This window comes from Polistes dominula, unplaced genomic scaffold (genome assembly GCF_049000335.1).
Source record: "Polistes dominula isolate Pdom_NZ unplaced genomic scaffold, Pdom_raw_medaka contig_82, whole genome shotgun sequence".
NCBI lineage: Eukaryota > Metazoa > Arthropoda > Insecta > Hymenoptera > Vespidae > Polistes > Polistes dominula.
Window position 1 is genome coordinate 5,420,081 of NW_028301046.1, and position 15,650 is coordinate 5,435,730.

The window sequence follows — 15,650 nt, forward strand, 5'->3', positions numbered from 1 at the left end:
CCATTCGCCCATTCCTCTCTATTTTCGCACTCTCTCGCAATTTTTTTCACGCGTTCGTCAATTTACATGCGCCAGCAAAATCAGAGCTGCTTTCGTCGTAGACAACCGCTCAACTACTCCCCTTCCCCATCCCCAACGCCTATTCTCAATGATCGAGAATGACGTTTGATGAAAGAACGATTATTTTTTAATGCTCGTTATGTTTCAACATTTTCAATCGGTCTTCCCCGTATCGAACTGAATCGTCCTCGATTAAATGCATGCACGTTGCTCACGGATACGAGTAGGAGAATAGGTAGGTACATAGTTTCGGAATATGAATGGATCGATAAATTCGTTCCCCCTTAGAATTCGATGAATGTTCGGAAGATTTAACAAACGACGTATTTGATTACGTTACGTCCATATGCTAAAATAGAAAGCGTAACTTCGATATTCGAATTTGTTTCATTCATCGTATATAGGAGATTATGCGTTGGGTCGATGTTGTACTATTAGATTAACAAGATTTGTCCGGAAAGGTAGCAGTTTCCATTTGTATAATCGGCAAGCGAAACTAACGGAAGATCGTTTTCCCGGTGGGCAGTAATAGAGAGTACTAGTAAAGAGGTATTATGAGCAAGTTGAAATAGTTTTGAAAGGCCAAAGTCTGAGTATGTATCGATCGCAGAGCGTGCGGATTCCCGCATAACTCGCATTTCCTGCATTTCCTCGACTCGGCTTATCTTACCACGACAGTTAGCCGAAGATCAGGCGGAAAGTGTAACCACTCACGACGATCGACCCACATACATTATCGTTGGAAATTCGGGCTGGGCGTTCTCGCCGATATTCCGAATACTGTTTCGCTGCTTCTACGAGTACGGAATGTCGCTATTGCGAACGCGCGCGTTTCTACGCGTAGAAACTACGTAGAGTACGCACTGTACATGTAGTGTAGGATCTTGGGTAAGTGAGCGTAACGTCAAGAGTATATTCGTGCACGATCATACTCAATAACGAGCATGATATGTCAAAGATGAAAAATCAATAACGTTAAATGGATTCGCGCTTCAAACTAAATTGATCAAATCATCCTCTTTTATCGGATTACACATTGGTGTCCATAAAACTAAGATAACTGTCGTTCTTTATTAACGTCATCAATCTAACCATATATCCACGATTATTTCTACCATTTTACGATATAGGATCGTGGACAATTTTTTTGTTTTTTATTTATTTTTTTATTTTATTTTATTTATTACTTTATCGATTTGACCGATCACTTCGATTTCTCTATTCTTCATTTCGTCGGCAACTCAAATGGCTATGTTTCTTGTTATTATTCTGAAATTTCTCCACTCTAGTTCTTTTTATACGAGAAACAGACATTTCATTTCTTTTTTTTTTTGTCAAAAATTGATCTTCGACCTAGTAACCGACGGATAACTAAACATTGATTTTTCCGAATACGTGTTGAAACGTAAAGTTTTCGGTACGTACGCTTGTAGTGTGCACACACACATACAGACACACGCACGCGCTCGAGCACGAGCACATACAAACTTATACATACACGAAAACACATTTCAGTTTCATCTTATGAAAAAAACTCGTTGGCACAAACTCGTTCGTTGATTTCGGTAGGGAAAAACTAATTTCCTAATTGCTATCCAAATTTTTTTTTCCTCGAAATAACTCCGGGAGTTTACTTTTCTTCCTCTTATTTCTTCCCTTTTTTCTCTCTCTTTATCTTTTCTTTTTTCCTCGGTAGCACTCTTTCTTCGTCTTTGTTTCATCGCTTTGTGTGTTAGCGAACGTACACTCCGTTTCTCTTCAACGTTTTTCTTTAACTCATCCACACTCTTTTCGTAATCATAATTTCTTTTCTTTTATTCCTGCGACGATGCACCATAATGCACCATCCTTAGTTTACTCAATTAGACTTTTATTAATGTTTAGTGTTTGGATTGAAATATCACGGTGATGATTAAAAACGAATATTTTTCTTAACACAAATTATATAACAAAATACACACCCACACACATTTCACCAGTAAATGCGTGTAAAGTTTCAACGAAAATTCTGAAAATATTAAATTTTAGTAAAATGATTAACTTTGTTATGAGCTTTTCTTTCACGTTTACGCGTGTATATATTATGTGTTGTTTTTGTGTGTGTGTTGTGTGGATATCTACGTATGATGCTTTATTTAGACAATGTAACTAATCCGAAATGCGAAGAAGCGGTAATCCTTCCGACTGAAAACACGTTGTCCTACAAATCTCTTTAATTGCACCACTCCCGTAATGTCTCTTGAAATAATAAAAAAAAAAAAAGAAAAAACAAGCAAAAGAAAAATAAAGAAACGAAAGAGAAGCGCTGCGGCATATATTTCTTTTCTCGCTATCCTCTATACGTTTGGGTGCTCACGAAACGAGAGGAGGATTACTTTCGTAGACGTTGAGAGAAAATATCGAGAAAACACGCGACCTGAAAAGCATGTAGAGGTAGTTGCACGTATATATTCCTCTAGGTAATATATACAAAAAAAGTTAACATTGAGTCGTTTTATCTTAAATCTTTTCGAACGAATTCGCGATCCGTTGTTTATCCTCGGATCGACTATATAAAACCAATTAATTTCTACTAACTATAGGATGATGTTAATGTTAAAAGAAAGAAAACGATCAAAAGAATAGTTAGCTATTTAACATTGAGTAGTAATTTCATTTTCCGAGTTGTTCAAAAAACCGAATAATTTTAAAATAATGAAAAGTAAGGAAGTCGAAAGAATAATAAACTCCAGATCGACATATATATTGTATACACAGGGTATCCTATATAGTTCAAAGTTATAATTTGAAAAATAAAGTTATATGTATTAACTTTTTTCATTTATTTGACCTTAGTAATAAGTAGTATAAGTTTGATCTTAACCTTTTTGGGCATACTGTATATCAAATATAACAAGAGAACGTTATGCGAAGGATGAGAAAGAAAAGAGAAAAAGATAAATGGAAAGAAGGAAAGTAAGAGAGAGAGAGAGAGAGAGAGAGAGAAAAAGAGAAAAGACTAAGCGTAGATGTACGATATAACGGTAAAAGAGAGCTGAACGTTTTATTAAGCCGGATACATAAAAACCACAGGCGGCCTCTACGGAGTGCACAAGGCTGCCTACCTGGCTTGTGTACGGAAGAAGAGCTAGCTGTAAAGAGGAAAGAGAGAGGGAGAGGAAAAGGGTAGTGGGTGGAGGATTGCGGAGCCGGTAGTGGAATGGTCGTATGAAAAGAGTAGAAAAGAAAGGAAGACTCAACGCGTTATAACAAAGGAACCAGCCAGCAAGAGCTCTGAATTCATCCTCCTCGATTCTACCCTTTCTACCTCCTCTCCCCCTCCCTTCCCGTAACCCATGAGTTTACCACCCCTCACCGACATCCTCAACGACCACGCAACTCCCAGTACTTCGCATTTTTCCACTATCTATAACGCTGTAAAGTACGGTAACGTTTGCAAAACGTTCGTATCATCCTCACCTTCTAACTTTCCATACGCTTTTGGGTAATCTAGAAAATCTTCAAAGATTACGCTTTATTAAATCGTTAGAGCGTAACGTCCGACTCCTATTAACTTATTCACCGGATATTATCTTTCCTTGATATTGAATCTGGTTATGATAATATATCATACGTATTTAACCGTAAGATAATGAATGCATACATATGCTTGCATTGAATACAACGAGCAATTGAAATGATTAAAATCATAAGTCAATATTAGGAAGATACACTGTATTATTATAAGCTACTTAGAATTAGACCTTTAATCTAAATAGATTACTCATTTAATGATCAAAGGACACATCAGAAAGCCACAAATCGATTGATCAATCAATCCTTTGTACCAAAATGTTCTCTTCGACACATTTTGATCGGCTAAGCAATCGTAGTTCATTCGTATGATCTATTTATGAACAAGCACGACTCATTAACTGTCTAATTGTCAAAACGATCCTCATCGAGACTCAATTCGAAAGCAACTTATGTTAGAAAGAGAGAGAGAGAAAGAGGGAGAGAGAGAGAGAGAAGGTAAGGGAAAGCCTTTAAAACGAGTAACTAAAACCCTTTTAGTGTTGACGTCTATTGGCTCTCTTGAATTTTTTTTTATTTTATAGGTAACTCTATTCTTTACAAATTCATGGTTTATTTCGATCGATTTGTTTGAAATTGAATCGGTAGTGGAAATCACAAACGGGAACAATTTTTTATTTGTCTTGCTATCGAAAAACGATATCTTTTGTATCATTCCAACAAGAATAGGATACTTTGTTATCGTAAAAATGATATCTTCGAAGATTCTTTCCTTTTAACGCGATGATATTTTTTTTCTCTTTGTTAGAAGAAAAAAAAAGAACTTACACGAAATACACATATAATGTAGAAAATAAATATAAAAAGAAGTTTTTTTCTTGTTCTCTTTAATTTATTCAAAATAGCAATTAGTTAACGAGAAACACGTGGGCATTTTCACTCGTCAATAAATACGTCAAGTGAAAATTTTTCATCGTGAAACGTAAGTTCCCGTACGTGAGAAGTCTTACTCAATTCGTTTTATATCACGGTGAATGATGTCCCCATAACTTTTGACCGATTCGTACTTTTCGAAGGATCGACTTCCGATTTCTTCCTACAGTCCTATTTCCTTCATAAATTCAAGTTCCATCGATATAAGGTACTTACGAAGAACGCTATAAATATTTCGAACTTTAGTAGATAACTATATGACGAATAATATACTGAAATAAATAATGTAATTTTCGTTAAAAAATACAAATAAAATGTGTTTACACAAAAGAATACGCTAATTCATAATTGTGTTCTGTCATGTACTAACTTTTCGTTATTTTAAGTTTCTTATACAAAGGTTAAATGCTTAGTCAGTTTATAAGCAACCCTAACTGAACCCAAAGTCCATGTAATTTTCCTTTCCTTATCTCATTCCGAAACCTTTAAAACTGCATCATTAACAATTCTTTCTCTCAGAATGTTCCTTTCTCTCGTAAAGAACTGTTATAGTTTTTCTAAAGTGATTTTCATTTTACCGTGATCGTTAATCGCAAACGTTTAAGTGACTATCGCAAATTCATCAGCTAAATCTAGAGAAATCAGATCGTAACTGAGTGTCTCACATCAGTTGAAAGAAATTTTTACATAACGTTGAAAAGAAACTGTCGAACTTTACTCGTAACCTAGAAAAAAATACGTTTTATCGTTATAAATCAAAGAAGTAAAACATTCATGGAGGTTACGAAGGTAGGTATTTACTTTTTTCTTCCCATCGGTAAAATGTCAACGATACGAATGGAACTTACATAGAAAGAACCAATAAATTTTACGATTCCCTTTTCTCATGTGTCACTCTCACGCATCACAAAAATATGTACGATTTTCTGCAAGCTCAGCAAAGGTCGGTCATTTCTTCTTTGACGTACTTATGGACTAAGCATATCATAGAAAAAAGAAAAAGAAAAAAGTAGAAAGCTTTTTTCTGAGCGTGGTATAAATCATCAATTTCGTTTTTTTTTTCCTAACACTCGGAGGAAGAAATAAAGAGAAGTTCAACCATATAGTTAATTATACGGAATCATTCGCAGTTATATGCACGATAACAATCGCTATTGACGATCATATAGTTATTAAATAATACGATTTCACGTTACGTATCTCATCTTTTTATTTCATATATTTAAAGTGTAATGTTACGTGTTATAATATGTAACGCGATAGCATATGATTTCACATAACGCGATATTAATGTATAATATTTTCTACGTTAAACGTTGTTATATAAAATATCTGTTTTTCTTTTTTTTTATTTAATTTTTTATTATATGTATGTTTCCAACTATAATATCAGGTAGTGTAATATGTAACAGGATAGCATGTGATTTCACGTGACATGGTATTAATATAAAATATTTTCTACCTTAAATGTTTTATATATATCGAGATATATATATAGATATATATGTATATATACATTTTTCTCTTTCTTTTTCTTTTTCTCTTTTTAACATTCAACGCGATACATTGAAGCGACGATCGTCACGACAATACATCAATTTTTCGAAGGGGAGTGAGGTGTTCACGTTAGTTTATTTGTCGAAAGGGAGAGGTCGAAGTCACACGGGGTACAAAACAAAAGCGTTTTAACCGCAAACCAACAAGATAAATAGAGACGTGTATTGGGTTGTGCTACCACCCACCGACGTTGTGTTTCTCTGTACGTGAATGTGGTTGCTGTAGAAATAAAGAATAAATAGAAAGTAAAAAGATAGATAAGCCTCGGTAATGATTGTGGAGTAATCAGTAAGTAGATTCAGTGCTGCAAATGAAAACAACAATTGAATCAAATCTACTTGATTATATCAATTCTCAATAATTATTTATCACTTCAATCAATTTTTTTTTGTCTCGATCATTAATCTTCTTTTTTCTTCTTTTTCATCACAAAAAAATGATCGTACACAACATTCGTGAATCATCGAGTTGAATTAGACTTGAACATAAAGTTTCGATACATTTCTCAACACGTCATACGTCGAAATTCAATTCCTATGATTCTATTTGAATTACTATTTGCATAATATAAGACGGCAAACTTTAGATTGCGCCTGCTAAGTGACAAAGTATGCATTGTTAATTTTATATGCCGATTCAAGCTACGGAACTTCTTCTTAAGAATTTCTGCATATGCATTTATAATATATACGCGTGTATTAATCATTTGAATCGCACTTAAGACGAATGTGCATATTCCGCTAGTCAGAATTTTACTAACAATAAGACGAATTTATAAACAGTAGAACCCTTTCCTATTTGTTTTAATAACAAAATAAAAGTGGTCAGATCAAAGGAATTTTCAAAAATATAATATAACAAGCATTCTTGTAGGATTTGTGAAAAAATTAGGTCGCTGAACTTGACTAAATAAGGAGCTCGACCCCGGGTCTTTGATTTTCTGGACCACTGCTTTAACCTTTGAACTATACAAGGCCTTTTTTACTTTATTTGGAACGGAAATGCACGATCCTATATTCTTTTATATCAAACTTTATTTATTCAAACTGTAATGAACAAACTCGTCACTCTGTGTCGATATTTAAAAATCCCATATGGTTTTTTAACTGCTAAATCGTATAATTTTGGTAATAAATATAATTACATAGAATTATGGTATTAATAGTAACTTACAACTAGGAGAAAACACGTGTGCTTCAAAATATTATATGTAATCATCGCTACAAAATAGTTATACGGATAACAGAACTTCCGGATACGCGAACGTTCGAATATTAGGGTATTAGGATAATAAGGGTGCTGAAGCTTTATTCTATGTAGTATATTTAGCCAAGAACTTATGGGAATTTACAATTTTGAACAAATTCAAAATCATGAAATTACTTTCAAAGCAAAAATATTTCTTTCCTTTCTAAAATGTTTTACTTACTGCTGAATAATTCCAATATTAATATAATGGTACATCTATTTTATTGCTTTAACCACCAATAAAGCTAATGGTTTGTATTTTCTACTAAAGCACATAAAATTCAATTCGTTGACATAAATTATTTGTAATAATTATGATATATATAGAATTTATAATATTTATCGTATTCATCATATTTATAATAGTTCATAATAATGCTTCAATCGTTGATTGTGTACGAATAATAAATATATATAGACATATATAGGCAAGTTCATTGATAATAATTAATTCAGCAGCACTCGTAAAGCTTATCAACAACGTAATTATTGGTCTTTGTATCGATAAATGTGAATTATTATTGAAATGAAAATTTACAAGGATAGATAATTGTTTATATTTCAACTCGTAAAACGAAAACTTTTGAAGAAAGAAACAAAGAAAAGAATATTCGTTAAAAGATAAAAATGACTATTTTAAATAACACCCGAATAAATAATAAATAAAATTTTCTAATAATGATATAAAAGATAATTCTTTATTCCGATATAATTTGTATTTCCCATAAAACGAGCTCTTATTATAACTCTTACCGTTTAAATGAAGCCGAAAATAATCCTATTTAAACTTCGTAACATATTCTAAACATGCCGTGGTTGTTGATATATGCATTACATTCGTAAAATCGAGATTAAAATCGATTACGATAATAGCCTTTTAAAATTATTTTGTTTAAAATAAAATGAGAAATATATATCAATGCCTACCTACCTTGTGCTTGATGTTTTTTATCAAACAGAAATTAATGTTTTAATGAAATTCCTTGCCAATGTAATAATTTCTCTAGAAACATTATCGATGAACGAAGTTTTTTTTATTCTTTTTCTCTCTCTCTCTCTCTCTCTCTTTTTTGTAAAAATAAAATTTATCCGATAATTACGTTTCATTTTCGCTTGCTTTTAAAGCGGAAAGGAGGAATTTCTTTGATGAACGTGAGTTAAAATCATCACTTTGTAACGATGTCTGGTACCGTTGTTATGTCGTTAATATTACCTCATGGTAACAAGGTCGGGGGCCTGACTCCGTCGCAAGTTCGTCGATGGTTTGCAAGTTACTCCGTGCGAATGTTTCATCATTCGATGGTATATTAACCCGTGCTAAGTTTAAGCTATTTGAATCCTACTCGATAGAGATGTTCGAAGCTTAGCGGTGTAGCGATGGGCGTAACTTTAATAGCTCACAGATTTAACAGACTGCGGTTTGATAGTAACTTCAGAACAACGTATCTCAATACTCTACTAACATTTGTGGAAACCTCAAAAAAGGATCTCCGATTTTGCAACGATTTCGTGTGGAAATATTATATTCTCTTTCTCTTTCTCTTTCTCTTTCTCTTTCTCTTTCTCTTTCTCTTTCTCTTTCTCTTTCTCTTTCTCTTTCTCTTTCTCTTTCTCTTTCTCTTTCTCTTTCTCTTTCTCTTTCTCTTTCTCTTTCTCTTTCTCTTTCTCTTTCTCTTTCTCTTTCTCTTTCTCTTTCTCTTTCTCTTTCTCTTTCTCTTTCTCTTTCTCTTTCTCTTTCTCTTTCTCTTTCTCTTTCTCTTTCTCTTTCTCTTTCTCTTTCTCTTTCTCTTTCTCTTTCTCTTTCTAAAACTAAAAACAAATCCGATCCCAACTCGTAGTATGTTATTTTATTTGACTCATCGTAAAAGTTGAATTCGTATAAAAATAACATATAGATAAAGTATAGCCATAACTATCTTAGTCCCTTACAATTAATCGTGTTGAGTTACGAAGCACCTAGGGATTACCTTGAACTTTTCGTTGCATTTAACGCTTACGAAGTCTAGGAAAATGTTCGCTCCTGTAACATCAACTTCTTCTGTTTGAGTCATCTCGTCCTAACTTAGGATTACAAAGTTTCCGTTTATATTCTTACGATAAATACCATCAAGCCCTCAAGAGAAATAACCTTATATTAAAATTTGAACATTTTATCTCGAGAATAATGTAATTTACATACTTTCAAAAAACGTATATTTATATTAGAGATAATGTTATCATTTTAATTAATTTACTTTATATAAACTACACGTGTATGGAAATATCATACACGTATTATATTTTATCTCGTGTTACATTTAAATATGGTATACGTATCCTACCTATCCTTAACAAAGTGGATGACACGAAACTTTGTAATCTCAAAGCAACACGCATGTACACTAACAATAAAACAAATCCTAAACTACATAAGTAATCTCGTAATATTATCAAAATTTTCTACACTAATTCAACGAGATAATGATGTTATGTTATAATTGATACGAATATGTATATGGATATAAATAATTGAATAACAAACTTCTTATTCTCGTTCTAATAAAAAAAAAATTCATGGAAGATATGACATCAGCGATATCGATTAACATAAAATTGTATAGTCTGCGAAGGTTTTTTTTTAACAATGGGACTATATTATTCATTCGTCGAGAGAGAAGAAAGAGTAAAATTCGAAACGTTATCGCAAGAAAGCATCTCCATTATCACGACAACTCATTTCCCCTTCATTCCTCATTGTATTAAGATATACGAGTATATTTCAGTAGGAGTGCATTAAAGCGCGATCCGTACAAGTTTCGTATCTTGCATTTGCATTTAGGGTGGAAAAACGAACGTTGACATATTCGTAGGTATCTAGTTTCATGTGCTCAAGAATGTCGGCGGGTCTCTTGTTTCAGGCTCTGGTGTACCGAGACGGAAACCTAGTTTCTGGATCCTTGGAAGCTTTAGTACAGCACATGGTACCAACTGAGGAATATTATCCCGATCGTGCTTACCTTTTCGCCTTTTTGCTAAGCGCGAGACTCTTCATCAAACCGCACGAGCTACTGGGTGAGGTTTGCGCCCTTTGCGAGCATCAGCAAAATCTCAATGGAGAAGGTGGAAAGGTGAGTTCGTCTCTTTCTCTTCTTTTATATTCTTTCTTTTCTTTCCCTTAGATATGCCTCTTTACCCTACCATCAAGAGCATGACTGCTAACGTGCGTTATCGTCTCGTTGCATCTCACCTCGACCTCTCTCTTGCTTTCCTCTCATCATCGTTCATCCAACCTCACTCGTACTTTATTCGAAGATAACGAGTTTTTGCTGCTTTGCGAGTCAATTTCTAAGTCGAAATTGTCCCATCAAAGTAGACAAAGGACTACACGGTTATATGAATCATTTTACATGATATAGGATGCAGTTGTTACTTTTATTTGAATGAAATAATTTTCATATGGACACATAAAAACTCTTTTGCCTTTGAATATATAAATCTACTCTATAGAAACATTTTAATAATTTAGAATATAATAAAAATTTTATTAAAAATAGATGTCTAATGAAAAATGAAGTAAAGCACGGACTAACGTAGTTGCATCTTTTGAAAAATTCTCTCAAAGAATAAAACTAAAGGACATAAAAGAACGCATAACTAGAGCATACTATTAATTGTCATAACGTTAGGAATAGTAGTGGTAAGAGAAAATGCAAATTAATCAAAGTAACATACGGATTTTGCAGGAACGACTACATCGTTTCGTGCCCCGACTGGTGCAGCTGTTGGCAGAATGGACGGAGACTTTCCCGTACGATTTTCGGGACGAGAGGGTGATGGGTCACGTCAAATCCATCACGCAGAAGGTTGCTGCGGTCGACGCGGCGGCGCGACAGGAAGTTTCAGCCTTGCTACAGAACTTACTTCTCAGGCTCACAGCCCTTGAGAGGTACGAGGAGGGCCTAGCTAGATTGGCCACTGAGGCGGCGACTGAACAGCTCACGCAGGTTCGTAACTTTGAAACGATGAAGCGTCATCCTCTAACAAACCGACCGACCTACCAACCACGATGGATTTCCGAATTTTAACAGCACGAATTCCCTTGTGTCGTCTAACATGTAACTTGCTAATTGAAGCGAACTCACGACTCGTGTGGTAAACTCTCTTACTTCTCTCTCTATCTCTCCCTATATCTCTCTATCTCTCTCTGTCTCTCATCTATAACGTCGGATGAGTAACGAGAAGTGAAGGAACACCAGATTCGGCTATCTAGTCTTTACCAAGGGATTTACGAGTCGTTGTAGGGAAAGTAGAAAATTTCCGGTCCGGAATTCGTCGATCGAGCTCAACGTCGCGGCTTACGAAGATAAATTGAGAACATCGAGAGATTCGCTGTTACCGAACCGATCCCTGTTAATATTCCATAGGCAATTTTGCTAATCCACCATTCGCTCTTCTATTCCTATCACGTGCATGGATTTTATAGTCATATAATACTAGCTTCGCTATCGTGTTTATAAGCACTCATCCCATGTTCATCGACTATCCTTACACTCTTCTCTTTCTCCCTCTCTCTTTCTCTTTCTCTCTTTCTCTCTTTATCTCTTTCTCTCTTTCTCTCTTGCATATACGAATTCTCTTGGTTACTATCGTGTAGGTGCGTGCACTTTGCGCAGTTAGGGTAACAACGTTATTCCGCTAGTTTCCCTAGCACGAGAGACAGTAACTATTCCGTTAATTTGATTACCGTACACCTATCTGCCACCGCGTGTAACACCTGCTAATGGCTAATTTGCAACTGCATTAGTTAGTTAAATATGCCGACGCACGGGTCAAGCTCGCATCCTCACCGCTCAGACCCTAATCAGGAGGAAATTGCGTGAGCACCGGTATTACAGGATACTGATACCCATGGCTCTAACGTCCAGAGAAATTGCCAATATATAACTTATGTCCTTAAACGTTTCCCCAAAGTTCATTAACAGCTCTAACAGTTACGTGAGAGAATTTTCGACGTTAGCTAACTCAAGTCTGATTACAGGGGTAATACGCTCGTAACTCATGGAAAACTACCACGTACGATTTCACTTTGTTGCTACAACCGTAAATCTCTCTTTCTTTCTTTCTCTCTCTTCTTTTGGAAAGAGTAGGAAATTGGTTAACAAACGTATCCCAAAAGCCAATAACGCCACAAAATTCTTTCAAGTAGAAGCATAAAAAAAAGAACTCCAATGAAATCTTTTTGCAAGACTGTAGACACGAGAGAAAGAGACTTGCAACGTGGAGGTTTTAAAAAATTTATTGAATCTTTTTAACGTTCCTTGAAGTCTATAGAAATGGACATAAAAAGAAAAAGAAATAAATCTATCTAATTTTCTTGCTGTAAGAATTTCTGTTTTAAGTATCTTAAATGTAAGAGAGAGAGAGAGAGAGACGTTAACGAAATATGTCTTTATTAATAAATCGTATTTATGGAAAATATAAGTTATGATTTTACGAATGTTTGCCTTATGAAAGAAACGAATGAATTCAAAACGACGCGAACTAGTTTTATTACAATTTTTTTTTCTTTTTTAGTCGTACGAGGCAGATTTCTCGTTTACAAGCGAGCTCGACGAAAAAAATCATGTCATTTTCATATAGCAAAGGTAGTTTCGAAAAATATGACGAACATCGAGTTTAATAATCTGAAGCCCTTGCAAAAGAAGTCACTATCTCTTTTCTCTCTCTCTCTCTCTCTCTCTCTCTCTCTCTCTCTCTCTCTCTCTCTCTCTTTATCTTTTTCGACGACTCTACTCCTTTTATTTCTTTTCCTTATTTTTCTTTTTTTTATTTTTATTTCTTCGTTTGCTCCTCTTCGTCGAAGCTTTTCTCCTCTTTCTTTTCTAGTAGTTCTCTCGTTCGACGGAGTAAGAGGGGGTGGAAGGGCTGCTGAGGGTTAGTACTAAGTAAGCGATTGAATGCACATACATACATACGAGCGAAACTAAGGAAAAACCGCAGCAAAGGAAAGTTCGCCTCGGCCGCTTTCTATGGATTAAATCTGTTGACGTAGCGACACGAGAAACGTTTTAAAGATGATTCGCCTGTTTTAAAACAGAGAGAGAGAGAGAGTACCATACCATCTTTTCGAAAAAGGTTACGAGTAGTTTCATTAACTTTAACGTCCTCTATTCGTTAAAAGATTGGGCTAGTTAAACGATGTTTTTTATGTTAACAAACAGAGACTCCCTTTTAAAAACAAATTGCAAAAGAACAGAGTTGATATAAAAATACATCAGTACAATGTAATTGAGAGAGAGAGAGAGAGAGAGAGAGAGAGAGAGAAACTACTTTTCCTGTATTTTTTCTTTTCCGTAATATTTTTCCCAAAAATTATTCTCTGTTAAAAAAAAGTTAAAACGCTTCCTGAATATTCTCGAAATAATTTTGATCCCATTAATGTATCATATTACGACACGAATAACAGACTCCCTTAACAGATGAAGGGAATGGCGTGGGGAGTGAAAAAAACGCATTGGAACGTGGCAAATGATTTTCTTGTCCGGATGAATCCCATCAGCGGGTTAGCAATTCTTCGCTAATCGTTAGCAGCAAGAAACTTCTACGAATTCTGTTCGGGGTGTTGCAAACGTACAGAACGAGCGCAACTTATAGGTGTGTTTCACAACGCGTTCTCCTCCTCTCCCCCTTAGCCAGTAGAATCGCAGGTTGCATAACGTCGTAATACACTTCTTTGGTCACCATTGGATTATCTCGCGTTGGAAACTTGCGCAGTTTCCAAGTTCGTATTTGGAAAGAGGTTGGTAGACTCCCCTCATACTCTATGCCGATTAAATTTCGTTAACGATTTTAGAGAGAACGGACTCAGTGAATTTCTCTTCTAACATAGAATTTACCGGTACAACACTTTTAATCGTTCGCTATCGAACAAAGTTAAATTAAAATTTGGCTTCCTTTCACGAATTCTCGTGCTATAATATACACGTATATTATTATGCTGTGATCGTTTGTAATCAGATATACATGATAAAATAAAAATAATAAAAATATCTATCGTTAGATGCAAATTTTCTCAAAAAAATTTTTACCTTTCAAAAAAGTGATTACCAATTTGTATACGAATTACGTTTGAAAATAACAAACGTTCAAGTGATTAACGATTACCTACGATTGTGTTCTTCGATTATCTTACGTTTTCACAAGTTTCCCGTTAAAATACGTAAACGTGAAAATGATCGCGGATCAGTCACACGGACATTTCTCTCTTTGATTTAACACAATGCAAGGATTTAATGTATTTTGACACATAATCATTCGACCGAATAAAAGAGACCTCAAGGTTCCATTTGCTTCTAAACCGATCATACAGTTCAACGATCTCATTCGTCCTCACTTTAGACATTCTGCTTTATCCAAAGAAAGTACTATGTCTATACACACATACACGTACGTTTTGTTAGAAACCCCACTGTCGACACTTCTACCCTGTTACCGTTTCTATTTCCATAAGGTAGATTTCTGTAATATCATTCGGTTCGCTAATTTTAGTATCAATCAAATTATTTTTATTTTGAAGAATAATAAAACATGAGATTTTTACCTTTTAAAAATGATAATTTAAAAAATTATGTCAAATTTACCATCGACCTGTTCTATTTTTATCTTCCGAAAATACTTCCTCTCTCTCTCTCTCTCTCTCTCTCTCTCTCTCTCTCTCTTTCTGATTTATTTCAAACTTTCTCTCTAAAAATATAACGAAACGAGTTTGACGTGTTCCACGAAACTCGTACTATTTTCAGTACATACCTGAACTTTTATTCCCGAACGAGTAACATTTTCAATTGGTGATAAATCAAAAATAAGAAATCGATTGAATGTATCACAATTTGCATTGATAAGGTTATTTCTTTTTTTTCTGTCTAATACGATTATATAGTTCCAATTATTCTACAAATAAATAAATGGCCAATTTAAAAAAAAAAGAAAAAGAAGCTACAAATTATACACAAATTTAACGTAATCGTCAAACTGTAACCGTGTATCATTATTGGTACACATGGCCTGATTACAATGTTTACTGGTAAACAATTTGATACGAAATGCCTTCAAGTGTTTCGATATTTTCGTTACGTATATCCTACATATACATATATTTAAGTCGCGTAACATGAAAAAGAGAAATGAAATAGAAACAAGCACAAAAGAAAAAGAAAATAGTAAAAAAAAAGTGAAAGAAAAGGTCATATGCAATTTCAATATTCTTTGGTCTCGTATGCAACTTCCTTTTGAAGATTCCGTGTAGCCGTCAATATTAAAAGGATAGGACGACCTTTTTTTACCGGTTCAAGTGACAGAAAAGA

At 34.5% G+C, this 15,650-nt stretch overlaps 1 protein-coding gene across 1 annotated transcript in view; it reads left to right on the forward strand.

The window, feature by feature from the left end:
* Positions 1-15,650, forward strand: part of LOC107074580 (uncharacterized) — a 384,592-nt gene that overhangs the window by 350,544 nt on the left and 18,398 nt on the right. The window contains exons 6-7 of the mRNA XM_015336134.2: positions 10,209-10,418; positions 11,034-11,294. Coding sequence (XP_015191620.2) covers positions 10,209-10,418; positions 11,034-11,294 — 471 coding nt within the window. The remainder of the gene's footprint in view (positions 1-10,208; positions 10,419-11,033; positions 11,295-15,650) is intronic.